Source organism: Petromyzon marinus, chromosome 38 (assembly GCF_048934315.1).
Source record: "Petromyzon marinus isolate PM22_M1 ecotype Great Lakes invasive population chromosome 38, UKy_Petmar_22M1.pri1.0, whole genome shotgun sequence".
In the NCBI taxonomy this organism is placed as follows: Eukaryota; Metazoa; Chordata; class Hyperoartia; order Petromyzontiformes; family Petromyzontidae; genus Petromyzon; species Petromyzon marinus.
The window spans coordinates 3370207-3397776 of record NC_133704.1 but is presented as its reverse complement, the minus strand read 5'-3'; the positions used below and the strand labels follow the sequence as shown (position 1 = coordinate 3397776).

Below are 27570 nucleotides of genomic sequence, written 5' to 3'. Positions count from 1 at the left end.
TTAATGTTTTCTCTAACAACATCAGAGTGCAGCGGCACATTAAATACGCACTACAATGGCAATAGTTTAAAGCGATTTGAAGCATGTTTTATATATTTTTGGAGGGGGGGGGGGCAGAGCTTTGTGACGTCATATTTGAGGGGGGTCTGACTTTTTGTGACGCCGTGTGACTAGGGGGGGGGGGGGTTGAAAAATCGTCCAAAATCGCGTGACGTCATTTATGGACGGCCTCACACGTGTACTCTATCTACCCATGTGCATACTGCGTACAGAGTACACGCACCAGTGTGTGTGTACTTCTATGAAGTACACATAGCGCATGCGTGTACTGAGTCTATGAAATGCAAAGACGTGCATGCGAGTGTCTGATATCTATGCAGTACACCCACACACTCGTGTACTCCATGGAGCGCGCATGCACGTATATGTGTGTGTGTAGGGGGCACAGGTGGTGCATCAGCCAGTCATCTCAAGTCAGTCGACCCATGGCATCTGGGTCTGCCCCGTGACCTCCTGCCAGCGGGCGTTCGACACTCCACGTGGCCTCAAGGTGCACATGTCCTGGCACAAGCGTCGTGGTGACGTCACCGCCACTTAGTGGCGAATGGCGGTTGTTGTTGTGTGCTGAAACACCAGTGACGATTATGTGAACCGGTTCTGGGCCTCCCCTAGGTCGACTCATCCTCAAATGAGTACCTGGTGCGGTGTGTAAACATCGCCACTGGGGAGACAAAGGCGGCCAGGCGTGGTGCTGGCCATCCGTTCCGGCCTTCATAGGCGCTTGCTAACAGCACTTGCCCCGACAGTCTGTTAAGGCTATACGGGGGGGGGGGGGGTCTTTGTCTTGCATAGACTCAGTACACACGCATCGCAAATCTTCCTTCAGGAAATATCCCGATGCAGATTCGTGCTGGGTGCAACTGCATTTGCAAGTGTGATGTGTAACTTTCATCTTTAGCCGTGTATCGACAGTAACATTTTAATGTGCAATTTTTAAAATCGAGGAGCGACTCTGTGGGTGCTCTCTCGTTGCCGTCTGGGACTGTTTTTTTTGCTGTAGTTTGCTGCCTTGCCCAAGCTTGGCAATTGATGTACCACACTCCCCTTATGCAATTGAAACATATACTTTGGGGGCCGTCTATAAATGACGTCACGCGATTTTTAACCCCCCGCTCGTCACACGGCGTCACAAAAAGTGAGACCCCCCTCAAATATGACGTCACAAAGCTCTGCCCCCCCCCCCCAAAAAAAATAAGACATGCTTAAAATCGCTATAAACTATTGTCATTGTAGTGCGTATTTAATGTGGCGCTGCACTCTGATGTTAAAGGAGAAAACATTTATTAAAAAGTCTATCTAATTAAATAGAACGTGTTGTCTATATTTAAAGTTGCGCATTTTTATGTGACGTCACATTTCTGAAATACCCCCCTCGGTGCGTGACGTCATTTATGGACGGCCCATTTATCTCGTCTCTATTTTTAGTGATTTGCTCACCTTTCCGATACTGTTTGTTGTTATTTTCTGACCGGAACCTTACTGGACAGCTATGAACAAGAGCTTCACAGCTTATCGGATTTCTCAAAGGACAAATAAACATTCTGATCGTGTGCACCGTGCCCACGTGCAGTGCCCGCATCTCATCAGACCACGTGGACCGGCGACTTCCGCTCCCGTGGCCACGTGACGCGGAAGCGGCGCTGCCTTCTGAACACGTGGAGCGAGAGGCAGCCATGAGGTGAGCAGAGCGAGGCCGCCGCTGCGTGTGTCGGGGTTATTGTGTCGGGGTTAGAGGCATTGGCCGAGGTGTGGTGGCTAAGACGTCTGGGCTATGGCCGGGGCTAGGACCCGAAGCTGCGGCTGGGGCTCGCGTCTCTGCCGTACGCGGCGCAGTTGCCCCGGGGCTCCGCGGCGAGCAGGGCCACGGGGTACGAAGAGCCGAGAGGGAGGCCCCCATACCCCCACCGACTACGCTACGCCACTCGTCGGGCCCGAGCTCGTCGCGTCTGGGTTAGGCTTGGGGCTCAGCGCCTTGGGGTTTTGGTCAGGGCTGGAGTTGGAGTTCGGGTTCGAGGCGCTCCATGCGGTTCGTGACAACGCCCCCCCCCTACCCCCTCACCCCTTCCCCCCACCCACCCCCTCACCCCTTCCCCCCACCCACCCCCTCACCCCTTCCCCCCCACCCACCCCCCCTTCCCCCCCCCACCCACCCCCCCTTCCCCCCCCCCACCCACCCCCCTTCCCCCCCCCCACCCACCCCCCCTTCCCCCCCCCCACCCACCCCCCCTTCCCCCCCCCCACCCCCCCTTCCCCCCCCCCACCCCACCCCCCCTTCCCCCCCCCACCCACCCCCCCTTCCCCCCCCCACCCACCCCCCCTTCCCCCCCCCACCCACCCCCCCTTCCCCCCCCCACCCACCCCCCCTTCCCCCCCCCACCCACCCCCCCTTCCCCCCCCCACCCACCCCCCCTTCCCCCCCCCACCCACCCCCCCACCCACCCCCCCTTCCCCCCCACCCCCCCTTCCCCCCCCTTCCCCCCCACCCACCCCCCCTTCCCCCCCCTTCCCCCCCCACCCACCCCCCCTTCCCCCCCCTTCCCCCCCCACCCCCACCCCCCCTTCCCCCCCCCTTCCCCCCCCACCCCCCCTTCCCCCCCACCCTTCCCCCCCCACCCCCCCTTCCCCACCCCCCCACCCCACCCCCCCCACCAACCCTTCCCCCCCCCTTCCCACCCCCACCCCCCCTTCCCACCCCCCCTTCCCACCCCCCCTTCCCACCCCCCCCTTCTCCCCCACCCCCCCTTCCCCCCCCTTCCCACCCCCCCTTCCCACTTCCCCCCCACCCCCCTTCCCCCCCCACCCCCCCTCCATCCCCCCCTTCCCCGTACTAATGATGATGGTGTTGTATTGATGATGATGATGATTAAGGTCGTACTGATTATGGTACTGATGATGATACTGATGATGATGATGGCTGTGCCCGCAGCTCCGCAGACCCCGTCGCTGCTGTCCCCGATGGCCGCCGCCTGCTGGTGCAGTTCCGGGACGAGAAGGGAGCCGCGCTGGCGGCGCCGCTCGACCTCCCCGCGGATATCAACGCCCAGCGCCTGCAGCTCGTGTGCGACGCGCTGCTGCCTTCGGTGCGACCCTCCAGGCGCCCCCCCCCCACCACCACCGCCACCACCCCCCTAGAGGAGGGGGAGCGGCGACACTTGACGCGATCTCTCCTGAGCCCCCCTCTCGTAGCGGCGAGCAGACCTCGACGTCGCCACAGCGTCGAGCTCCCCCGCCCCCGATCGCGTCGCCGTCGGCGTGTTGCGAGAATAGAAATTGTGGTCCAGCACCGACAGCGCGCGCGCGCATGAGCGGTAGTAGAGTCGTGGTTGGCTACGCCGCGCTACGAACCCGGCCAGCCGAGTTCGATTCCCGCTCGCGGCCAACACGAGCTACGATTATCTGAACCGGTCCTGGGACTCCACTAGGTCGACTCGGCCTCAAATGAGGACCTGGTGCGGTGTGTAAACATCGCCACTGGGGAGACAAAGGCGGCCGGGCGTGTTGCTGACCCACCCAGCCCCTCGTGTGCCGTGCCGGCCTTCACAGGTGCTCGCTTAACAGCGCTTGCTCCTGCAGTCCGTTAAGGCTACACGGGGGATCTTTGTTTTTTTTTTTTTTGCGTGTGCGCAGGACGACCCCGCGCCGCTCGCCTTCTACGTGCACGAGGTGGAGATCGTGGAGTCGCTGGAGCGCTCGCTGCAGCAGGCCCAGCCGGCCGCCGAGACTGAGCGAGCACTCGACGTGGTGTGCCAGCCGCAGGCGACGTTCCGCGTGCGCGCCGTCACGCGCTGCACCAGCTCGCTGCAGGGCCACGCCGAGGCCGTCATCTCCGTCGCGTTCAGTCCCAACGGGCGGTGAGTGCGCGGCGCGGCGCCGAGACGAAGGGTTCTCCCCGTGTAGCCTTCGCCGCGCTCTTGGAGCCAGTGCTGTCAGCGACGCACGATGGATGGGGTGGTGTTGCCAGCGCCGCCTCCGGCCGCATTTGCCTCCCCAGTGCTGATGTGTACACGTCGCACGTTGGTACTCATTTAAGGCCGAGTCCAACCGAAGGGAGGCCCAGGACGAATTCAGATATTCCCTGCCATTGTCATGAATTGAACTTGGGTTGTCGGGTTCATAGCGCAGCGCGATAATTACTGCGCCACCGCTCCCCACGCACGTACAGTCGCACGCACATACAGGCAGTTAAAAAGCACACGTGAACTCGCGCTCAAACGCACGCATGAGATGGTGCCAGTGGTGGTGATACTGGCACTGGTTTTCGTGGTGACAGTGATATTGGTATTGGCGGTGGTGGCGGTGGAGGCAGTGGTGGAAGCGGTGGCGGTCTCCTCTCCTGTTCCCGCGCGGTGCCCCAGGTTCCTGGCGAGCGGCTCGGGCGACACCACCGTTCGCTTCTGGGACATCAGCACGGAGACGCCGCACTTCACGTGCACAGGTGAGTGGGGGCGGGAGGTACAGCTCCAGCTAGGGGGGTGCCCCTGGCCCCGCTCCGTGGGCGGTGGCCCGCATCCAGTGGTGGATTGACCACACAAAGGCTGTGCGTGGGCACTCATCGTCTTGGCCGTCTTCGTTGTAAACCGTGCTTGTTTTTGTTTTATTCGAAGCGTCACCCCCGTGGGGTCGTCGTCTGTGTGATGGTGATCGCGGCCGCTCTGTCTGCTGTCCTCGCTCCAGGCCACAAGCACTGGGTGCTCAGCATCGCCTGGGCTCCTGACGGGAAGAAGCTGGCGTCTGGATGCAAGAACAGCCAGGTAAGGGGCAACCGCTCAACCATGGTGTAAGCGTGCAGCTGTGCAGGTAGCGAGCAACCGTGCAACCACTCATCCACAAAGGTGGCCAGCAACCACACAACCGCTCGACCACAGCGATAGTGAGTAGCCACGCAACCACACCGTTGACGACCAACCACACAACCACTCAGGTAGTGCAAAACCACTCAACCATGCAACCATGGAGGTACTGCTCAACCACGGCTGCTTGTGCCCCATGCCCAATGCCCCATGCCTCCATGAGTGAAACCCCTGACCTGCAGTGTTATCTACCCCCCGCTCCCCCCTTGCCCCCCCCCCCCCAGATCTTGCTGTGGGACCCGGAGACGGGGCGGCAGGTGGGGCGCGCCCTGACGGGGCACACCAAGTGGATCACGTGGCTGTGCTGGGAGCCGCTGCACCTGTGAGTCTGCTTGCCGGTGTGACGGCGACGCCGCCGCAGTGCGAGAGCCACAAGCATCGCGCCACACGTGTCGTTGCGGAGTCTCTCCGTCACATGACTGTCGTTGCGCATTTGGTTTATAAACATTTAGCTTCTTGACAAAACACGAAATAAGCTCGGTAATAAATCTCATATTGGCCGCGGAAACTTGCGTGTTGAATAATTGCAGTTGTAAATAAATAACCACCACCAATTAAACTTCAATACCTACCACCAATTACATTATAATACCTACCACCAGTTACATTACAAAACATCTATCGGGGTAAGTGACGGCTCATCGGTTAATTAGTGCATAATTGTTGCGTGACCGATGGCATGTGCGTTATAGATTGTGAAATGGCAATGATTTGACGGCCCATGCCTGGCTAGTGTTGGGTGAGCTACACTTGAACGAGTCCGGCGCTGCGCTTTCCTTGAACGAGTCCCAGCACTGCGCTTGCGCTGCACGAGTCTGGCGCTGCGCTTGAGTGAGTCTGGGGGACGGTTCCACGTCGTAGCTCCGCTCCGTGTCCAATTACCGCTCCCGTGGAGGTGGTTGGCACGCAACGGCGCACCGTGCCGTGTAACTGCGGCTGCGCCCGCTCGACCTTCCTGACGTAGCGCCCCCCCCCCCCCCCCGCGGTGACGGTGCCGTCCGCAGGAACGCGGAGTCACGGTTCTTGGCGAGCGCCTCAAAGGACGGCACGGTGCGCGTTTGGGACACGGCACGCGGGGCGTGCGAACGCGTGCTCGCGGGCCACACGCACTCCGTCACGTGCCTGCGCTGGAGCGGAGAGGGCCTCCTCTACTCCGCCTCGCAGGACCGCACCGTCAAAGTTTGGAGGCCGCACGACGTGAGTCGCCGCCCGTGCAAGTGCCCCCGTGGGTTTTTTGACGAGAGAGCGAACGTGCAGCGCTTGCCACTGTTGCGTCGCGGCTTCACGCGGCGGAGAATCCGCTGGGAATTCGCGCGGAGCAGTGCGACCCATCGTGCTAGAGAACGGCCCCCCAGAAGTGGATTTCACCAGACTAGCTCGGAGATCCCCTACCCAGTGACCGCTGGTTCACACAGCCAGGGGCCGCACTTCCCACTGCTTCTACCACAAAGAGTAACGTTGGTAGCTTTACAATGAAACTGAAGTTATCAATGCTCAGGACTCGAAGTTAGCCAAATTAAATGCAGTGATTTTTTTGTTGTTTTTACAGTCGTTGGTGACCGAGTTGAGAATCCGGTTTCATCACTAGCAGGGGCTGTAAGCCGGATTCACACCCAAGATCTCAGCGGCGTCAGCACGTCGCTCTGAGCTGTGAACCACCCGGCCACCCCATTGCGCTTTTATTTTGAAGTTTTTCCATATTCCTGCAAATTTGGAAGTAGATATTCCGTGACCTCTATTGACGATCAATGACCCTCATTTTATCCCCATATCTGGGGCCGCCTCGGTGCTCGGAAGGCACCGCACCGTCCTGGGGATGCCCGCTGGTCCTGCGCGATTGCATTGCCATCGCTCGTAACCCGCTGGTGTTGTGCATGCGCGTTTGTTGTGGCACTCGCAGGGCGTGCTGTGCCGTACCCTGCAAGGCCACGGACACTGGGTGAACTCGCTGGCGCTGAGCACCGACTACGTGATGCGCACGGGCGCCTTCGAGCCCAAGCACGCCACCATCGTCCCACGCAGCAGCACCGCCTCCCGTGAGCCTCCCCCACCTAGCGGGGACGATGACACGGCAGTAGCCTTGGCGATGGCGAGGAGGGCCGGCGCCGTCCTTAGTCGCGTGCTAATAATCGCCGAGGGATGGACTGTTTGCTGCACGTGTGGGCGTGTCAATATAACAGTGCAGCCATGTGTGTGTCTGTGTGGATCCGTCTCTGTGGCTCTGTCAGTGTTGAGTTTTTGTCTCTCCGTCTCTTTTTCCAGTGGACGAGCTGAAGGAAAAGGCGCTGAAGCGATACAACCAGGCCAAGGTGAGCACGCTGGGGAATCTGTGGGGGATACATGAGGGGTACCAAGACAAAGATCCCCCTGGTAGCTATGAGTCGATTTTTGGGGCTGTTTGAGAGCACCTATTTGGGCCAGAACAGCACACAAGGGGGTTGGGGGGCCAATGCCATTCCCAGCCTTCTTTGCCTCCCTGGAGGGATACGCTGTGCCAACAGGAGAATACACACACACAGATACGCACAGAGAGGTACGTACAGAGAGGTACACAGAGAGGCGTATACACGCGGAGCGATAGACGCAGGACCCCCTCTGGTCATTCAGACTGCTGGGGCCAGTGCCGCCGTTAGGCGAGCATGGGGGTCCGGGCTGCGTGTCCCCGCCGAGCGGCCACGTCCAGTGGAGACGGCGCCGCCGCCGCCGCTGACCGCCCCGCCGGCGCTCCCCGCAGGACGTGCAGGGCGAGGAGCGGCTCGTGTCGGGCTCGGACGACTTCACGCTCTTCCTGTGGCACCCGGTGCTGGACAAGAAGCCGGTGGCGCGCATGACGGGCCACCAGGCGCTCATCAACGCCGTGGCCTTCTCCCCCGACGGGCGCATCCTCGCCAGCGCCTCCTTCGACAAGTCCGTCAAGCTGTGGGACGGACGCACGGGGAAGTACGTCGCCCCCCACCGCGCCCCTTGCCCCCGCGCCACCCCTGGGCGATCGCCCCCGTTCCCGACTCTCGCCGTGCGGGTCGCGATTCGAGGTCCGGGTTGTCCGTGAGCTGCGGTCACGATGCCGGCGCCGTTAAAAGGGAAGGGGTGGGGAGGGGGGTTGGCGACGCTCATTCTGCGTGGTGCCGCGACACAACTTCCTCTCGACCTTGACCTCTCCCTATCTCACTTTATTACTCTAACTGCTGGCCTGGACCACGTTACCCGTTATAGCCACTGCTACCGTCCTCGCCACCACCCTTCTATGACCATGACCACCCACTCCAACTTCACCTGTTGCTCCGAACCTGAACGTCTCACCGCTTATGCCGACCTCCCTAACCCTGATCCGCTGCCCCCGGTTCCTGGCCTCTCGCCATCGAGCCTGGCTTTTAATGCAGCGGCGCGAGCCCTGACGGGGGGGGGGGGGGGGGGGGCGGAGTGCGTTTGGGCCCTGCTCCACGTGCTGCTGGGCTCCAGGGGGTGTCGGTGCAGGGGCTGCGGGGTCACTGCGGGGTCACTGCGGGGTCACCGCGGGGTCGCCGCGGGGTCGCCGCAGGGTCGCCGTTGCGAGCGTCGGTTTAACCGAGATTGCTCCGGTGTCGGCGGCGACAGGTTCCTGGCGGCGCTGCGCGGCCACGTGAGCGCCGTCTACGCGGTGGCGTGGTCGGCCGACAGTCGGTTGCTGGTGAGCGGCGGCAGCGACAGCACGGTGAAGGTGTGGGACGTGCAGACGCGCGCCCTCTCCGTCGACCTCCCGGGCCACGCCGACGAGGTATACCCCTCGCACCGCACACTCGGCCACCTCGTTACAGACGTACGGCAGATCTCGGTGATGACGATGAGAATGGTGGTGGTGGTGGTGGTGAGAGGTGGTGGTGATCACGGTGAATGATGCTGGTTCTTGTGGTCGTAATTACGGTCGTGATCCCACGTGAGTATAACGGTAGCTTTGTTGATGCTAATGAAAATGGTGACGGTCATAGTGGTGATGATGATAATGGTGGTGGTGGTGGTGGTCCTCTCTGTGTAGGTGTTTGCGGTGGACTGGAGCCCGGATGGGCAGAGAGTAGTCTCTGGCAGCAAGGACAAGATGCTACGGATGTGAGCAGCTGTCCATCATGCACCCCCACGCTATAGCTATCCCAGCAGGCACCAGCTGTACCACAATCCACCAGCTTTTCCAGCATGCGTCACATGTTTTAAGCGTTCAACAGCTATCCCAGAAGGCGTCTTGAGCCCCCATTCACGAGCGGTGCGCGCTCGCGAAATTTCCAACCGCCAGTGATTTGTTGACTCCCTGTGGTTGTGGTTGCCTTGCGGGGGGGGGGGGGGTTGGTGGGGGGGAGCCCTTGCACGCCGCAGATATAACGGCGCGCGCTCTCTTTATCGACAGATGGCGGAAGTGAATGCGGCCTGCCTGCCTGCCTGCTTCCTGCCGCGGGAGAATCGCCAGTGGGGGAAGTTCGCCGCTCTCGGGGGGACCGCGACCGCGCCGCTCCCGGTCTCCGCCCGCAAAGTCCGCCGTGGCTGCCCCGCCCTGTGTACCTGTTGCCTCCCCTACCCACCCCTGTATCTTAGTGGGCGAAGAGGCTCGTATATGAAGGCCCAGGGCAGGCACGAGGGGTCTGCGCGACGGTGCACGCGCCGTGGGATCGGGCGGCCCGCGACCCAGCGACGCCGGTTAGCGATCGGGACGAGCGATGCTTTTTCTACCGGTGTGTTTCGTAATGTAAATACTCGTTTTACCAATTGATAAATAAAACGGCGTTACCTTTGGCATCGTTTCTGGGCGATGACGTGTTACTGCGTGGCATCAGTAGGGGGCGCGCGTGAAGATGTGTCGATTCGTCCGTTGATAATTATCGGCGCTCGCGGTACACGGACCAAAACGCGCACGTAGGTTTTTTTTTTGCAGCAAATGGGATTCGCAGGTGATTGTTGAGTTGGGTCACAATGAGTTAACCAAACGTGACACATTCTCCAGTAACACTGGCCTCAAAATAATAAAATATACGAGGCGACGTTTCAGGCAATGGGCCCTTCCGTCCAGCAGAGACGCGAAGACCGGCCATTGCCGATTGAATATTTTATTTCTTTTAAGGCCACAGTGCTATTGACGAATGTGTTATTTGTTCATTATGCACCACTGCCAAACGCAGCAGCAGTAGCAGCAAATTATTTGTCCAAATTTATGTCGTAAAGACCCCTCTGCCACCCGAAAGCCAAACAAGTGTGTTCGTTTCGTGCCCCAAGCTTTTGACGACGCGCCAGTGACTCTTGTTTTGACTCTCCGATGAGAATCTCGTTCCCCGCAGCCTCGGGCGGTGTTGCCGCGTGCGTGCTTGGAGTTTGGGGAGTGTGCGTTGGTGGCGACAGCTTCCCATTATCGATTGCCTGAGGTTGAAGGAACTGGGGGGGGGGGAGTTCCTCAATGTTTGGTGATCTCACTGCAACACCTGGACATGACGTCCTGTTGCGCCAAGTGGCCAGTCTTGTGCCCGCTGGCGCAAGGCAAGCTATCGGCGGCGGTAGATCGGCATTGGCACATCTGAGGGTGACCGCGGTTTACGTCAGCGGTGTGCACACGGCGTGCTCGTCAAAGCCATGACTGACGCTCAGTGTTTCTTGTAAAGATTTTAATAAACCGTAAAAAAAAATAACTTTAAATATTTAGTCATTATAGCTTTAGCACTGTCACAAGAAGACGGGTGAAACAGGTGTTTTTTTGTAAAAGCACTGATGTCCTGGGTCTGAGTCTGAGCATATGAACATGGCTCGACACACTTCTCCGGCGAAGCTGCTGTCAACACAAAATCGTACAAAAGTCACATAATTTAGATGAATTCCCGCTCTGAAACCTAAAACACTTTGGTTTCATTGACATGCAAACAAACACTCAATAAAAGCTATGACCCCACTGTGGATAAAGGAAGAGCCGAGTGAAGCGACTTCATTCTCTTCCGCATAGCAGGACAACTTCATTCTCTACCACGGCGTGGTGCACCGCTAGCCCTGCGGAGTTCCGAATGGAAATGTCTTCGTCTCATGCCGTGACGCTGATGGCACAATTAGAAAGTAATTGGGGACATAACGAAAAAAAACCCACCGTGGAATCTTGACCAGTCCTTCCCCCGGTGCCGCCCTCGGCCACACTCTCGCAACCGCTATAGCAGTAGAGCGAGCGTGACGGCGAGCGTGACGGCGAGCGGACCGGCCCCCCGCGAGGCGAGGGTGGAAGCCGCGGCGCCGCCTTTGTCGAGGCCGCCTGCGTTGTCTCCGCACGCGAGCCAGTCTGTGATGGGGCGTGGGTACCCCGGCTCGACACTCAGCATCTTGTCTGACAGCTGCCAGTAGCTGGTGTCCTTGAAGAAGAAGCTTGATCCTGCGGGCGGCATCCACACGCGTATCGCACGGCACCGTCAACGGCCTAATCTACCAGTGATCGCATCTCCCGGAGGACCCGGTGTCTTCCAAGGTCCAGGTTTTAGCAGGGTGCTCATGTATCTCAGGTGTTCCAGTCTTACCTGGGCACCTAATCTCTCCCAGGGGTGTTTCAGTCTCAAGCAGAGACCTCGCCTCTCTCAGTGGACCCAACTTCTCCCAAAAAGCAGTCTACCAAGGACCTCTGCTTCCCCAGGAGTTCCAGGCTCTACCAGGGACCAAATATCGTGCAAGGGACCTAGTCTCTACCAGGGGGACCAGCCCCTCCCAGGGTTCCCGTGTCACCGCCGCCCACCGTTGTTCCAGCTGAAGGCGTCGGTGATGCCGTTGGGCAGGCCCTTCCACAGAGTCAGCTTCTTGGGGTAGCCGGACTCGACGCGGCGCAGTCTCTCGTCGTAGCGCCAGAAATCGTCCTCGCGGAAGAAGTACGTCTTGCCGTTGTGGTACCACTCGAAGGCGGCGTGCACCCCCGAGGGGGGCAGCCCCATTTCTGTCACCCGGTGGGGGTTCCCCTTGTCTGCTTTGGTGTTCTCAAACACCCAGAAATCGCCACCTGCGTGTGGCAGACGTCGTGGTTATGCACCTGGTTACGCACCTGGTCATCAACTTGGACACACCTGGTTGCACACCTGGTCACGCACTTGGTTAGGCACCTGGTTAAACACTTGGTCATATTCCTGGCTATGCCCCTTACAAACCCCGGCCGATCTTCGTCAGTAATGCTTGGCGCGCGACTTTGGTTTCATTTTCAAAATGTGGCTGCTTGAGCACAAGCCCACAATACCAAGTGGGCAGCAGCGAACAGACCGAGGGAAGGTGTAAGAGATTAAGGGTTGACGGGTTTCTTGAATCGACAAGGGTCGTCGGACGTTGGGAAAAGATTATATTTAAAAATGCACAAAAACTTCTAAAGAGCACTCGGACTGTGTATTATCCAAAAAACATCAGTTCCTGAAAAAATGCATTGTGTTTCTCTTGGGTTACCACCACAATAAATGTGAGCAAATGTGACCGACTGAGAACAGCGGTGATGCCTCTGTGGACCGGTGTTGTTTTTGATAGGACTCATCGGGACAGTCGAGTCACCAATGATCAATACCCCAAGGTCTGCCTCTGGGAACCGTGTATATACAATGTGGAGTTCCATCCCCCTTTCGCACTGGGGCCCATTAGCTTGGCTAATGTCAACAATCGCATCGATTATACCTCTGGGGAAAAGGGACGCTGGGAGGGAACTCCAATTGGAGCGGTATGGTGGCAGCACAAAGATTATTGTGACCTTCAATGTGGTGAGTGGGTGAGTTACTGTGATCTGCAGCGTGGTGAGTGAGTGTGTCGTTGTGACCTGCAGCGTGGTGAGTTAGTGAGTTGTGACCTGCAGCGTGGTGAGTGAGTGTTGTTGTGACCTGCAGCGTGGTGAGTGAACACAGTGTCTGGTAGACCGAACCCTCAACATGGGTGGAGTTGACGGGAACGGTCGCCGTGGCAGTAGCGATAGACGAGCGACAGCGGGAGGCGACCGAACGCCGGTGAGAGAGTCGCTGCAGCATTTTCTCATCAATTGCTGCATCGTACGCTCACCTGAGCGGCAGGTGAGGCGCTGCCCCTCTCACCTGTCAGGAAGATGATCTTGGAGTCTTGGCTGCGCTCGTACACGGCGTCCACCTTCTGCAGGTCATCGGGGAGGCCCGACCAGAAGTCCCGGATGGGCATCCCCTCGGGGGCCTCCAGCTTGAGGCCCCGCAGCAGCCGCCAGAAGTGTTGCCCTGCATGGGGTGGGCACAGAAGCGGGGCCCGGAATTACGACTGGGAGACATCTCTGTCTGGGGCAGGGCTCGGAACGTTTCGTTGCACACACTCAGGGGCCCAAGCTCTCACTCCTCCCTCACACTCAGGGCCCACACTCTCACTCCTCCCTCACACACTCAGGGCCCACGCTCTCCTCCCTCACACACTCAGGGGCCCACGCTCTCACTCCTCCCTCACACACTCAGGGCCCACGCTCTCACTCCTCCCTCACACACTCAGGGCCCACGCTCTCCTCCCTCACACACTCAGGGGCCCACGCTCTCACTCCTCCCTCACACACTCAGGGCCCACGCTCTCACTCCTCCCTCACACACTCAGGGCCCACGCTCTCACTCCTCCCTCACACACTCAGGGCCCACGCTCTCACTCCTCCCTCACACACTCAGGGCCCACGCTCTCCTCCCTCACACACTGAGGGGCCCACGCTCTCACTCCTCCCTCACACACTCAGGGCCCACGCTCTCACTCCTCCCTCACACACTCAGGGCCCACGCTCTCACTCCTCCCTCACACACTCAGGGGCCCAAGCTCTCACTCCTCCCTCACACACTCAGGGCCCACGCTCTCACTCCTCCCTCACACACTCAGGGCCCACGCTCTCACTCCCTCACACACTCAGGGGCCACGCTCTCACTCCTCCCTCACACACTCAGGGCCCACGCTCTCCTCTCTCACACACTCAGGGCCCACGCTCTCCTCCCTCACACATTCAGGGCCCACGCTCTCACTCCCTCACACACTCAGGGCCCACGCTCTCACTCCCTCACACACTCAGGGCCCACGCTCTCACTCCTCACTCACACACTCGGGGGCAGGGCAATGTTCGACCTTTGAAGAAGAAGATGTCTCCTCTGAGCTGCGTGATGGCGTCGAAGTTCGTGTTGCAGCGGTCAATGTCTCCTTTCCCGGGGTGCCTGTGTGGTTATGGGGATGGGGTGCGGATCAATCAGTGGTCAAGAAAGCCAGTGATGGGTTGCTGGTGCCAGTGATGGGATGCTGGTGCTAGTGATGGGATGATGGTGCTAGTGATGGGATGATGGTGCCAGTGATGGGATGCTGGTGCTAGTGATGGGATGATGGTGCTAGTGATGGGATGATGGTGCTAGTGATGGGATGATGGTGCCAGTGATGGGATGCTGGTGCTAGTGATGGGATGCTGGTGCTAGTGATGGGATGATGGTGCTAGTGAGGGGATGATGGTGCTAGTGATGGGATGCTGGTGCCAGTGATGGGTTTATGGTGCTAGTGATGGGATGATGGTGCTAGTGATGGGATGATGGTGCTAGTGATGGGATGATGGTGCTAGTGATGGGATGCTGGTACTAGTGATGGGATGATGGTGCTAGTGATGGGATGATGGTGCTAGTGATGGGTTGCTGGTGCCGGTGATGGGATGCTGGTGCTAGTGATGGGATGCTGGTGCCAGTGATGGGATGATGGTGCTAGTGATGGGATGATGGTGCTAGTGATGGGATGCTGGTGCTAGTGATGGGATGATGGTGCTAGTGATGGGTTGCTGGTGCCGGTGATGGGATGATGGTGCTAGTGATGGGATGGTGGTGCTAGTGATGGGATGCTGGTGCCAGTGATGGGATGATGGTGCTAGTGATGGGTTGATGGTGCTAGTGATGGGATGATGGTGCTAGTGATGGGATGATGGTGCTAGTGATGGGATGATGGTGCTAGTGATGGGTTGCTGGTGCCAGTGATGGGATGATGATGCTAGTGATGGGATGCTGGTGCCAGTGATGGGATGATGGTGCTAGTGATGGGATGATGATGCTAGTGATGGGATGCTGGTGCTAGTGATGGGATGATGGTGCCAGTGATGGGATGCTGGTGCTAGTGATGGGATGATGGTGCCAGTGATGGGATGCTGGTGCTAGTGATGGGATGATGGTGCTAGTGATGGGATGATGGTGCTAGTGATGGGATGCTGGTGCTAGTGATGGGATGCTGGTGCTAGTGATGGGGTGCGGATATTGGTGACGTCACGGTGGTGTTGCTGGTGATGTGAGGATGTTGTGGGCGAAGGGGCCCTGGGTCCTCTCACCCGTTGGGCGGCTTTGCTGAGGGGTGCGGGCCGTCGGGGTTGGGACGTGGGGGTCTGATGGTCGGGCGCTTGCTGCCTGGAGGAAGAATGCAGCGACCCGTCTCGTCATCATCCACCATCATCCACCATCATCATCCACCACCATCATCCATCATCATCCACCATCATCCACCATCATCCATCATCATCATCATCCATCATCCACCATCATCCATCATCATCCATCATCATCTATCATCATCCACCACCATCATCCATCATCATCCACCATCATCCACCATCATCCATCATCATCATCCATCATCATCCACCATCATCCACCATCATCCATCATCATCCATCATCATCATCCATCATCATCCACCATCATCCATCATCATCCATCATCATCATCCCCATCGTCCACGCCGCAACTCTCGGGTGTGCAGGGCTGATGGTCACGCTCCCAACTTTTCGTGGCAAGCTCCAGGTTGCACTCTAGTGGTAGTGCCTTACGCCGAGAATCCCTGCTACTCCTAGGCAATTTTACCTCCAGCGATTGAGAAAATTTCGAGAACTCTATCCCCCCGGGGGGCGGGGGGAGGGAATCGACACTGGGCGGTTGCGACAGTGCGAGAGCGGTGGGCCCCCTGGACCCCCCCGAGTGGGCCCTCTCGAGCCCCCCGAGTGGGCCCTCTCGAGCCCCCCGAATGGACCCCCTGGAGCCCCGCGAGTGGGCCCTCTCGAGCCCCCCCCACCCCCCCGAGTGGGGCCCCTCGTACCGTAGAGATGGCGGATCCCTCTCTTATCGTCGTCCATGAGGGAGTATTTCTGCGGGGGCCCCACGGAGCCCTGGTAGTAGGGCCTCATGATGGAGTCCGCCGACGAGTGGCCCAGGCCCAGCGCGTGGCCCAGCTCGTGCACGGCCACGGTGAACAGGTCCGTGCCCTGGTGGTCTGCGAACACGGGAGACGCGGCCGCTCATCACGAGCACTCACCACGGCTCACCGTCATGCGGTTTCGTGCACTGCGAGGATCATGTTTTTGTTTGTTGCGGTTGCACCCGATTCAAGAGCCGCATGGCTCACAGGGCTACACCAAAATCAATGAAACTGATAAACTGAAAACTGTATATCGCACATGGCTCGACCCACGCTCGCCATCACCCTCACGCGTTCACTCACCAACAACTCACCATGGCTCACCGATTCGCTCACGCCAGCTACCGCCGGTGACCCGCGACACTCGCGACTGAGATTATCATGACGGTGACAATGACGCTACCGTTGCTGCTGCAATTGATGATGATGATGACGACGACGATGATGATGATGATGATGACGACGACAATGATGATGATGATGACGACGATGATGATGACGACGACGATGATGATGATGACGACGACGACGATGATGATGATGACGACGACGACGACGACGACGATAATGATGACGACGACGATGATGATGACGACGATGATGATGATGAAGGAGCACAAGGAGGTACCGTCTGGAGAGAGAGACCACTTCTCGTCGTCGTCGAAGTGTGTGTCCCCTGCGAGCTCGTACTGCCCGGGGAAAAACGCGTGCGCCAGAGTTCCCCCGGACCCGTCGAAGGGGTACGCGTCCGTGTGGTAGCCCCTCGAGAACTCGATCACGATGTCCACGGGGACCTCCCTACGCTCCTCGCGGAACGTCAGGGGCACCGTGTCGCTCCACACGCGGAACGCCTGCGAGATGATCCACCTGATGGACGCTTGGTCGTTTACGCGCGACGGCCAGCTGTTGATCCTGCCCAGGGGTGCACAAACATCGTCGTGGTCGTTAGCGGCCGTGGTCGATCCACTGCTAGATGAAGGTCTGCCCCCACACCGCCGACAACTCTCACGAGACGGCGGGGGGGGTCCATCTCGGGCGAGCCCACCAGGTCACCCCCCCCCCCCGCCCCCCGCTCCTCGTCCTCCTCGTCCTCTCGAGCTGCCACCACCACCAGCACGAGGCCATTGCATCCAGGGCGAAATCTCTCTCTCGAGTAGTCGGGATCAATGAACTATCACCAGAGCACAATGTAAGTCCATTGATAATTAAAATAATAATACTAGGCCTATATATGATGATTGTATCCTGTATGCATTTCCGTCATGCTATGTCTACGTAGAGGGATGTGGCGAGCCAAATCATTCCTGAAATTGCGTTCCAGACTTCCGCATGTAATTGCGCATTGCGCCACGACCCTGAGGCGTCATCATCATCCAGCTGTCATCATTCAGCTGTCATCGGCTCTCATCATCCAGCTGTGATACCTGCACACTAGACGGCGTCATCGCTGCGGCCTCATATCGGTGGATGTCCTCTCTGTCCTCTCACCTCAGCCACCACCACCGCCACCATCATCATCCCTGGGAGCGTCGTGCCGCTTTTCCGAGCACAATTACCGTTCTGCACAGTCAATGTGATGTCTTTAACCTGCGTGTGTTCTCCTAAGGCTCGTGTTCCTTTCTCCGCCTCTCAATGTAACGCCACTCCACGGTGATCCACGCACCGCCACCACAGACCGTTTCTTAAACCAAGACAGCGTGCAGGGTGAGAAAGTGCAGTGCGCGTATTGGACGGTAAAGGCGAGCGAGTGAGAGTATACATGAGGGGTGAATGGTCAGGGTGTACGTGAGTGTAATGGTGTACGCAGGGGTGAGTGGATGAGAGTGAGGGGTTTAGCGATGGTGAGTGCGCGAGAGAGTGAGGTGGAGCGATTGAATGGTCGCGCCGTGCGAGTGATATCGGGAGAGTGAGCGCGTGGGTTGAGAGCGCGGCGTGAGCCCGTACGAAGACAGCGGCAGCGCACAGCCCGTCCGGTGCCAGGCTAGGTGCCCCTCGCAGATCCGCACCTGTACGTAAGGTCGTGCTTCCTCCAGACGCTCCCCGCCAGCGCGTACCTCTTCCTCCTCCTCTTCATGATCTCGGAGGTGCCCACCCTGTCGGGCAGCGAGCACCGCGGGGTGTTCATCATCCGCACCGTCGCCGCGTCTGCGAGACACGGGGGGGGGGGGGGGACGGGGGGACACGGGGTTACCCTCGGCATCGCAGAGAGGTCGCGTGTTGATCACGTGGAGGATCTCATCCACGATCTCGTCGATGATCCTCTTGCTGATGATTTCACTTATCGTGCGGATGGATGGGGATTGCGCGTGATCTTGTAGACCACGTGCACGAAATCGCGTATGATGCCCGTGGGGGGGGGGGGGGAGGATCTTGTAAATGAACTTGCGGGTCATCGCGTGGATAATTTAACGGACAATCACGTGGATGGTCCATCGTGATGATGGTGGTGGTGGTGGTGGATCTTCTCGTACCCACGTTCCCCGTCACGGTGATGCCGGCGAAGCGCTGCATGTCCTTCACGGCCTCGGTGATTGACTGCTGAGTCATCAGCTTCGCCGACACGGGGTCCGGGGTCTGCAGGTACCCGAAGCGCATGAGCCAATCCTGGGGGGCGCCGCACAGCGGTGGCAGCGTCAGCGGGGAGAGGGGGGAGGTGCGGCTCATCGTGCAAACATCGAATAGTGCGGCGCACACTCCACGCGCTACCAATCGAACCCTCCTCGTGCCTTGTCCCGACCTCCAGAGGGGCTACCTGCAGCTCTCGCCGGCCGAGGCCCCTTCCTTCCTCAGCAACGGCCTGAGACGGCGATTGCAGCCCTGCGCCTTTACCTTTGTTTACACAAACCCTGACGATCTCACACAGGATGAGCGACTCCCCGCGCGGTGATGGTCATGGGGATTGTTTGACCGTACATCACCACGCTGGTCAGTACGTACTGGTGAAACGGGAGGGCACAGCGGTTGTGGTCATGACTCGCCACTGATGTTAGCCGTGACCGGGAATTCAACTCAGGTTCGCGGTTTCAGAGCCCGGTGCGCTAACCACTTCGCCAACGCTCTACGCTCACGTACAACAAATGCGAATTGGAACGTGTGGAGCGGTGGCGCAGTGGTTAGCGCGCTGCGCCCTCGCCCTCGGCAACCCCGAGTTCGACTCCTGCCCTTCACCATTCACGTATCCGCCTTCATCCAGCAGTGGATTGATACCAATGCGTGCAATGCGTGATTGTCATTAGTTTACGCGAACCCGCCAGCCACTAGAGGCGTTACAACGCAGCGCAATCGTGACTCGAAATCGAGAGAGGAGAGAGTCAATACGGACGACGAACACGGACTCCACGCCGAGAGTACGGGGATGGGGGAGAGTGTCGGGAGAGTGTCGAGAGAGTGTCGGGAGAGCGATGGGAGAGTGACGGGAGAGCGATGGGAGAGTGTCGGGAGAGCGATGGGAGAGCAATGGGAGAGTGACGGGAGAGTGACGGGAGAGAGATGGGAGAGTGTAGGGAGAGCGATGGGAGAGTGTCGGGAGAGCGATGGGAGAGTGACGGGAGAGTGTCGGGAGAGTGACGGGAGAGTGTCGGGAGAGTGACGGGAGAGTGACGGGAGAGCGATGGGAGAGTGTCGGGAGAGCGATGGGAGAGTGTAGGGAGAGCGATGGGAGAGCGACGAGAGAGAGAGTGGTAGACTAACGGAGGGAATGACAGAGTGTGGGGAGAAGCGAGGGGGATATTAAGCGAGGAGAGACAGCGGAGAGTGAGAAGATTGAAGGGGAGAGTGCAGAGGGAGCGAGAGGACAAGGAGGGGCTCGTGGAGAGTTGAAGGGAGCGAGGGGAGAGTGAGGATAGCGTGGAAGGGAGGGTAAGGCGAGGTGAGTGTGGTGAGTGTGGTGAGTGTGGTGAGTGTGGTGAGAGCTGCTGCTACCATGCCCTTGGAGACGTCTCCCGGGGAGACGGTGGCCGCGTCAACCGCGATCAGCGCACATGCCCCGAGCAGCGCGAAGCAGAGCGGCACCGCGGTCACCATGGTGACCTGATGACCTGGTGACGAGGTGACCTGGTGACCTGGTGACCTGGTGACGAGGTGACCTGGTGACCTGGTGACGAGGTGACCTGGTGACCTGGTGACGAGGTTACCTGGTGACGAGGTGACCTGGTGACCTGGTGACCAGGTGACCTGGTGACGAGGTGACCTGGTGACGGGGTGACCTGATGACCTGGTGACGAGGTGACCTGGTGACCTGGTGACGAGGTGACCTGGTGACCTGGTGACGAGGTAACCTGGTGACGAGGTGACCTGGTGACGAGGTGACCTGGTGACGAGGTGACCTGGTGACCTGGTGACGAGGTGACCTGGTGGTGAGGTAACTTGACGACGATGTAATCCGACGCGCTAATGTGACAGCGAGGTAACCTGACGGGAGAGTTAATTTAATGTCGGAGTAACCCAATCGCGAGACAACCTAGAGACGAGGTAGCCTACTAGTGATGTAGCCTACTAGTGATGTAGCTTACTAGTGATGTAGCCTACTAGTGATGTAGCTTACTAGTGATGTAGCCTACTAGTGATGTAGCCTACTAGTGATGTAGCTTACTCGCGATGTAGCCTACTAGTGATGTAGCCTACTGGTGATGTAGCCTACTAGTGATGTAGCTTACTAGTGATGTAGCCTACTAGTGATGTAGCCTACTGGTGATGTAGCCTACTAGTGATGTAGCTTACTAGTGATGTAGCCTACTAGTGATGTAGCTTACTAGTGATGTAGCCTACTAGTGATGTAACCTACTAGTGATGTAGCCTACTAGTGATGTAGCTTACTGGTGATGTAGCCTACTGGTGATGTAGCCTACTAGTGATGTAGCCTACTAGTGATGTAGCCTACTAGTGATGTAGCCTACTAGTGATGTAGCCTACTGGTGATGTAGCCTACTAGTGATGTAGCCTACTAGTGATGTAGCTTACTCGCGATGTAGCCTACTAGTGATGTTGCCTAGTAGCGATGTAGCCTACTAGTGATGTAGCCTACTAGTGATGTAGCCTACTAGTGATCTAGCCTACTAGCGATGTAGCCTACTAGTGATGTAGCCTACTAGCGATGTAGCCTACTAGTGATGTAGCCTACTAATGATGTAGCCTACTAGCGATGTAGCCTACTAGTGATGTAGCCTACTGGTGATGTAGCCTACTAGTGATGTAGCCTACTAGCGATGTAGCCTACTAGTGATGTAGCCTACTAGTGATGTAGCCTACAAGTGATATAGCTTACTCGCGATGTAGCCTACTAGTGATGTAGCCTACTAGTGATGTAGCCTACTAGCGATGTAGCCTACTAGTGATGTAGCCTACTAGCGATGTAGCCTACTAGCGATGTAGCCTACTAGCGATGTAGCCTACTAGTGATGTAGCCTACTAGTGATGTAGCCTACTAGCGATGTAGCCTACTAGTGATGTAGCCTACTAGTGATGTAGCCTACTAGTGATGTAGCCTACTAGTGATATAGCATGATAGTTGATTCAACCTGAAGTGTGCCTCGTGAGGAGTCAAACCCAGCGCCCTTATATCCATCTCCCGCAGGGGGTGTTGACGCGAGATTATTGCATCACTCCTTTTCTCCAAATTACCACATCACCACCACCACATCCGCGCGCGTGCCTCTGGATGTCCAGTTTCGAGGATAAAGTGAGGGAAGAAAGTATTTGATCCCCTGCTGATTTTGTACGTTTGCCCACTGACAAAGAAATGATCAGTCTATAATTTTAATGGTAGGTTTATTTGAACAGTGAGAGACAGAATAACAACAACAAAATCCAGAAAAACGCATATCAAAAATGTTATAAATTGATTTGCATTTTAATGAGGGAAATAAGTATTTGACCCCTCTGCAAAACATGACTTAGTACTTGGTAACAAAGCCCTTGTTGGCAATCACAGAGGTCAGACGTTTCTTGTAGTTGGCCACCAGGTTTGCACACATCTCAGGAGGAATTTTGTCCCACTCCTCTTTGCAGATCTTCTCCAAGTGATTAAGGTTTCGAGACTGACGTTTGGCAACTCGAACCTTCAGCTCCCTCCACAGATTTTCTATGGGATTAAGGTCTGGAGACTGGCTAGGCCACTCCAGGACCTTAATGTGCTTCTTCTTGAGCCACCCCTTTGTTGCCTTGGCCGTGTGTATTGGGTCATTGTCATGCTGGAATACCCATCCACGACCCATTTTCAATGCCCTGGCTGAGGGAAGGAGGTTCTCACCCAAGATTTGATGGTACATGGCGCGAAAAAAATGCCCCGTCGCAAACGACAACTCGCCAAGCGATCGTCGCTTTTCCGTTGACCTTCTCCCACGTTCAAAGCCGAACTACGTTTCAGCCCCATAAATGTTCGACTCTTGAACAACACTTTTTTTGTTACCGTGAGAAATACACGAAATTAAACAAACAATAAAGTAATAAAACATCATACGTAACACTTAACCACGGATGAAGGACCACCGTGCCTGCAGGTGCCTGGCATTGATGTTGTTTTGAAGGGTAGTTGATGTTCGCGGGTGGAGAGAAGCAGCAGGGGCCATGCGGGACCGCCGGTTCAAATATCACTCGCCACCGATGATGGTAGCCGTGGCTCGGAATCGAACCAGGGTTGCTGGGTTCATAGCCACGATGTGGCAGCGGCGAGGGTGGGGGGGATTCCAGACGGAGCGCCCGCAATGAATCAATGTCAGTCTCTCCACGTGGGATGGACGAGGCGCTGCTGTTGTTGTTTCTGTCGGCCGTGACTCACACTCCCGCGACCCCCCGACATCTGTGCAGGTGAGTCGGGGCTTCCCTTGAGTTGGAGGTTGCGTAAGGCGCCCTGGGATTTCCGTTCAGGTGAGGCTGGGAACGGTGGGAGGTGCGGGGGGGGGATGACGAGTGCGTGTTGAAAAGATAAGCAGCTGATTTTCAGCAACTGATTGCCGGAACAGCGGTGTGTGAGCTGGTGTATTCCTGTGGCTCGTTGGCCGGTGGTCTTGATGGGCAGGCAGCAGTTGAGCATGACGCTCCATCGTTTGTTTTGCTCTGCAATCGAGGGTGTCGGCGGGCGTCAGGGCCCACAGGTGAGATAAGGTTGTCAGGAGGTGCGGTGGGATCCAGATCCAGGTGATGGAGGTGCGTCAGGGCTCCTTCCTGGGCGCGGCTTCCGTCCCTCCACGCGAGGCTTGTCCTTCTGATCTCGCGGGGGAAGCGATGCGTCGCCTCGGCTGACGACTCCTTTATCCGGCTAAATAAACAAACGCCTCTGCAGAGAAGGGGGCGCCTACCTGAACGAGGAAATTTTGGTCCGTCACGTGAGAGGTTCTGCTTCTGACTCACGGCCGGGGTGTTGGTGTGGCGGGCGACGGAGCATCGCGTGAAGCAGCTCCCACCACCGCCTCCTCCCCTCATTCGCAGAAGACGAACAAAAATAACCGCGAAGCTAAGAAACTGCGTGGGCTGTGACTCAAATAGCAACAGATTCGTCAGTATCAGTGGCCTAAAGAGGAGCAGACATAACAGGCGACGTTGCGGGCAATGACCTTTATTCATTTATCTGCTATGAGTAAGGGCCATTTCCTGAAACGTCGCCTATTATGTTTTCCTCTTCCAGGCAATGCTATTGACGAGTTGAGTGTTACAGGGTGGGTGGGTCCTCTTCCATCCTTGCCTGCGGTCATACTTTCCTACGCCACAGCTAAGTCCAGCAGTGGATTGAGCCTGTCTGATTATTACTAATGCTGCGTACAGCGAGTCCTCCAGGTGCCTCGCGCCAACATCAGAACTGTGGAGTGTGATTTTTGCTATAATCGCGCCAAATTCACGGACGGGCCTGCCTTACTTACTATCACATCACCGCACGGACGGGCTCGGATCAGTTCTGACTTTAAGTTCTGCAATTAGCTGTGAACAATGACACTTGTGCATTACATGATGCGAAATAAATATATACTGTACTCAATGTCTATTTTAGCCATTGTATTTATTTGTATGTTTATTGCTACATGTGTAGTGACACAGCGCTGACTGGTGGACAGCAGCAGCTACTGCAGGTGGGCACTTAGTGCGCACGCCGCTGAGCACATACGCGGTGTGTGCCGGCAGGGCGGAGGAACTGGGGCAAGGGTCACGGTAGCCCTCGCGTGGAAGCCCCTGGAACGCTCTGGTGGGTTCGAGAAGGGAGGCGCGGCTAGGGCGGAGCCAACCCGCGCCGAGGGGATTAAAAGCCGCAGAGAGCGAGAGCTCCAGGCTGCCGGTTCTGGGAGTGGTCTCATCGTCGCTATCGTCGCTGCCGCCTTCGTTGCTTGCCGACTTTGCTCGATCATTGCGCGGCCAGACAGTGGTTGGCTGTGCCGGTCGACGGCGTCGGTGCAACGTGGACAGGGTCGTGTCTAAGGACGGGGCGCGCGGCAGCGGGGTCGTGTGTGGCGTGAGCTCATAAACAAAAACAATAAAACGGGAGGACGGTGCCTCCTGCGACCACCTCGTCTCTACGGATTACTGTGTGCGCGACGCACGCACAGATGACGCTACACTTAGATTGGTTGTTCAATAATTTTGCGTGAACTTCGAGATGCTGTTAAATATTGACTTTATTATGATGGTCGGTGCATACACACACGGTGGAGCGGTGGCGCATTGGTTAACGCACCGCGCCCACGAGCCTGGCTACCCGAGTTAAATTCCTGGTCACGGTTTTAAAAAAGTGAGTGAATGAGAGTGAGGGGTTTGGCGATGGCGAGTGCGCGAGAGGGTGAGGTGGAGCGATTGAATGGTCGCGCCGTGCGTGTAATATCGGGAGAGTGAGCGCGTGGGTTGAGAGAGCATGGCGTGAGTTATGAGTGAGCGCAGGACAGCGTTCCCGAGTGAGCGCGTATAAAGAGAACAGCGTGGGGAAGTATGGTCGGACGGCGGGGGGGGGGGTGTTTGGGCGGCTGATCCCTCATCCTGTGATTGCACAGCCACTAGCGGATTGCAAGACGAAGTTGGTCACCACGCCGTGCGTGTTTCATAACTAATCTCATATCCGCGCTGATATGAATTACGTCTTCGCATTTCCGTAAACATTCTTACCGTAGACATCCCGATGTCTTCTTGTGAACTGAGCCATGGCGCAACGATATTTTAACTTTGCTTGATTTTGAGTTACAGTGAGGGAAAAAAGTATTTGATCCCCTGCTGATTTTGTACGTTTGCCCACTGACAAAGAAATTATCAGTCTATAATTTTAATGGTAGGTTTATTTGAACAGTGAGAGACAGAATAACAACAAAAATCCAGAAAAACGCATGTCAAAAATGTTATACACTTATTTGCATTTTAATGAGGGATATAAGCATTTGACCCCTTTGCAAAACATGACTTAGTACTTGGTGGCAAAACCCTTGTTTTGTTCTTTGGTTCTTTCGGTAAAGTCACGTAGAATGAGAATAAAATAATAAATTGATAAAATAAAATAACACAATAATATTCTCACGACGTTTCGGCCACAACACAAGCGGCCTTCATCAGGTGAAGGGACGAGACTGTCTGGTAGGACAGCGCTGGAGTGAAAGAGCCACGTTCAGATCACGGCCTTTAAGCTGTGTGAGAGGAACAAAGCGCCTTGACAAAGGAATTAACATATAATTTAGCATTGAAATGGCTGAATGATTAGCTTGTGACTGGTCACAGAAATAGTTATGTTAAAAGTTAAAGCATACACATCCGCAGAGGCACCCCTTGACAATGGAATTAGCATAGAATTTAGCATTGAAATAGCTGAGTGATTAGCTTGTAACTGCTCACAGAAATAGCTACGTTAAAGTCAGACCATACACATTCACCGAGGCACTTAGTACAAATCAAACAGGAGAATTTAGCATTGAAATAACTAGGCGAATTTAGCATTGAAATAACTAAGTGATTAGCTAGTGACTGGTCACAGAAATGACTGTTGAAGTCAAGGCCTACACATCTGAGCTATTCACAGTACTATATAGTGAACCAATAAAAACTAAAATATAAATTACCTTCATGTTATCAATAAACTCTATATTCTCCAATCAGCTAAGCTACCAACAATAAGTCGTTATATATCACAATGCTATATGGTGAAAAAATGGGTGGATTCTTACCCTCAACTTCAGCACCACGGATGGCTACGGGCCCCGTTCAGACGGACGAGTTCGTCCATGGTCGGAACAGAGGAGGGGGAGAGAGACAGCTGCGAGGCCCTAGTATACTCCATGTTGTAAAACCATACCATTAACCGTGGTGTGAGAGGTATTAAGAGGCAATGCTGGCGAAAGAGCTGTGGACTGAAGGTCATCGTAAAAATACAATTAATTAAGAACAGAAATGATTTAAAACATCTTTCCAGTGGTTACTAAGCCAGAATCCATCTTCTCGGTTGAAATTGTCTCTGTGCTTGTATATGTGAATGGCCTCATGAATGCATCTCTCATGGTAGCCGGTTGGTTTGCAAAGAACCTCCGTCTTGGAGAAGTCAATGTCATGTGAGCCCACTGAATTATAACAGTGATCTGCCACGGCAGAGGAGTTCGTCCTACCGTGTTTCAAGTCTGCTTTATGTTCGCGGATGCGGTCCGAGATATGTCTTTTGGTTTCTCCAATGTAGCTACTACCACAGAGGCACTTTAGTTTGTAAACGCCCGGGTACTGTATGTCTGGAACAGCATCTTTTACAGATAGAACTAAATCATGGATTTTATGTACTGTGTTGAATCGGACCTGGATCTTGTGTTTATTCAGGATTTTGGAGATCTTTTTAGTGACCCCTGCAATGTAGGGTAAGGTGATGGTTTTGAGTGGCTCCACAAGAGGATCCTTCTTCATGAAGTGGCTCCACAAGAGGATCCTTCTTCATGAAGAAGGATCCTCTTGTGGAGCCACTCAAAACCATCACCTTACCCTACATTGCAGGGGTCACTAAAAAGATCTCCAAAATCCTGAATAAACACAAGATCCAGGTCCGATTCAACACAGTACATAAAATCCGTGATTTAGTTCCATCTGTAAAAGATGCTGTTCCAGACATACAGTACCCGGGCGTTTACAAACTAAAGTGCCTCTGTGGTAGTAGCTACATTGGAGAAACCAAAAGACATATCTCGGACCGCATCCGCGAACATAAAGCAGACTTGAAACACGGTAGGACGAACTCCTCTGCCGTGGCAGATCACTGTTATAATTCAGTGGGCTCACATGACATTGACTTCTCCAAGACGGAGGTTCTTTGCAAACCAACCGGCTACCATGAGAGATGCGTTCATGAGGCCATTCACATATACAAGCACAGAGACAATTTCAACCGAGAAGATGGATTCTGGCTTAGTAACCACTGGAAAGATGTTTTAAATCATTTCTGTTCTTAATTAATTGTATTTTTACGATGACCTTCAGTCCGCAGCTCTTTCGCCAGCATTGCCTCTTAATACCTCTCACACCACGGTTAATGGAATGGTTTTACAACATGGAGTATACTAGGGCCTCGCAGCTGTCTCTC

The 27570-nt window shown here is 56.2% G+C and overlaps 2 protein-coding genes across 5 annotated transcripts; one reads left to right on the top strand and one right to left on the bottom strand.

Moving 5' to 3' along the window:
- The first annotated feature begins 1534 nt into the window (after positions 1–1534).
- Positions 1535–12349, top strand: NLE1 (notchless homolog 1). Of its 2 annotated transcripts, none has more exons than XM_032967864.2 (13): positions 1535–1738; positions 2987–3140; positions 3688–3911; positions 4416–4495; positions 4735–4811; positions 5135–5232; positions 5915–6107; positions 6811–6946; positions 7173–7219; positions 7645–7850; positions 8505–8664; positions 8923–8993; positions 9286–12349. In XM_032967864.2, the coding sequence occupies exons 1-13, from the start codon at positions 1734–1736 to the stop codon at positions 9296–9298; spliced, it is 1464 nt and encodes a 487-aa protein (XP_032823755.2). In that variant the 5' UTR covers positions 1535–1733; the 3' UTR covers positions 9299–12349. The 2 variants fall into 2 exon arrangements, with proteins under 2 accessions (XP_032823755.2, XP_032823756.2); XM_032967865.2 differs by lacking the exon at positions 1535–1738 and adding an exon at positions 1775–2086.
- On the bottom strand, positions 10512–21589 carry LOC116950233 (matrix metalloproteinase-17-like). 3 transcript variants are annotated; one of them, XR_004403980.2, is made up of 11 exons: positions 19977–21589; positions 18527–18659; positions 18062–18200; positions 16684–16967; positions 15957–16130; positions 15196–15271; positions 13971–14056; positions 12947–13099; positions 11629–11886; positions 10999–11274; positions 10512–10692 (listed from the first exon to the last, which is right to left on the bottom strand). XR_004403980.2 is itself a non-coding variant. In XM_032967863.2 (10 exons), the coding sequence occupies exons 1-10, from the start codon at positions 20076–20078 to the stop codon at positions 11057–11059; spliced, it is 1623 nt and encodes a 540-aa protein (XP_032823754.1). In that variant the 5' UTR covers positions 20079–21589; the 3' UTR covers positions 10512–11056. The 3 variants fall into 3 exon arrangements, 1 of the variants encoding a protein (XP_032823754.1); XR_004403981.2 differs by having other exon boundaries at positions 10512–10689; XM_032967863.2 differs by having other exon boundaries at positions 10512–11274.
- Between the last annotated feature and the right edge of the window lie 5981 nt (positions 21590–27570).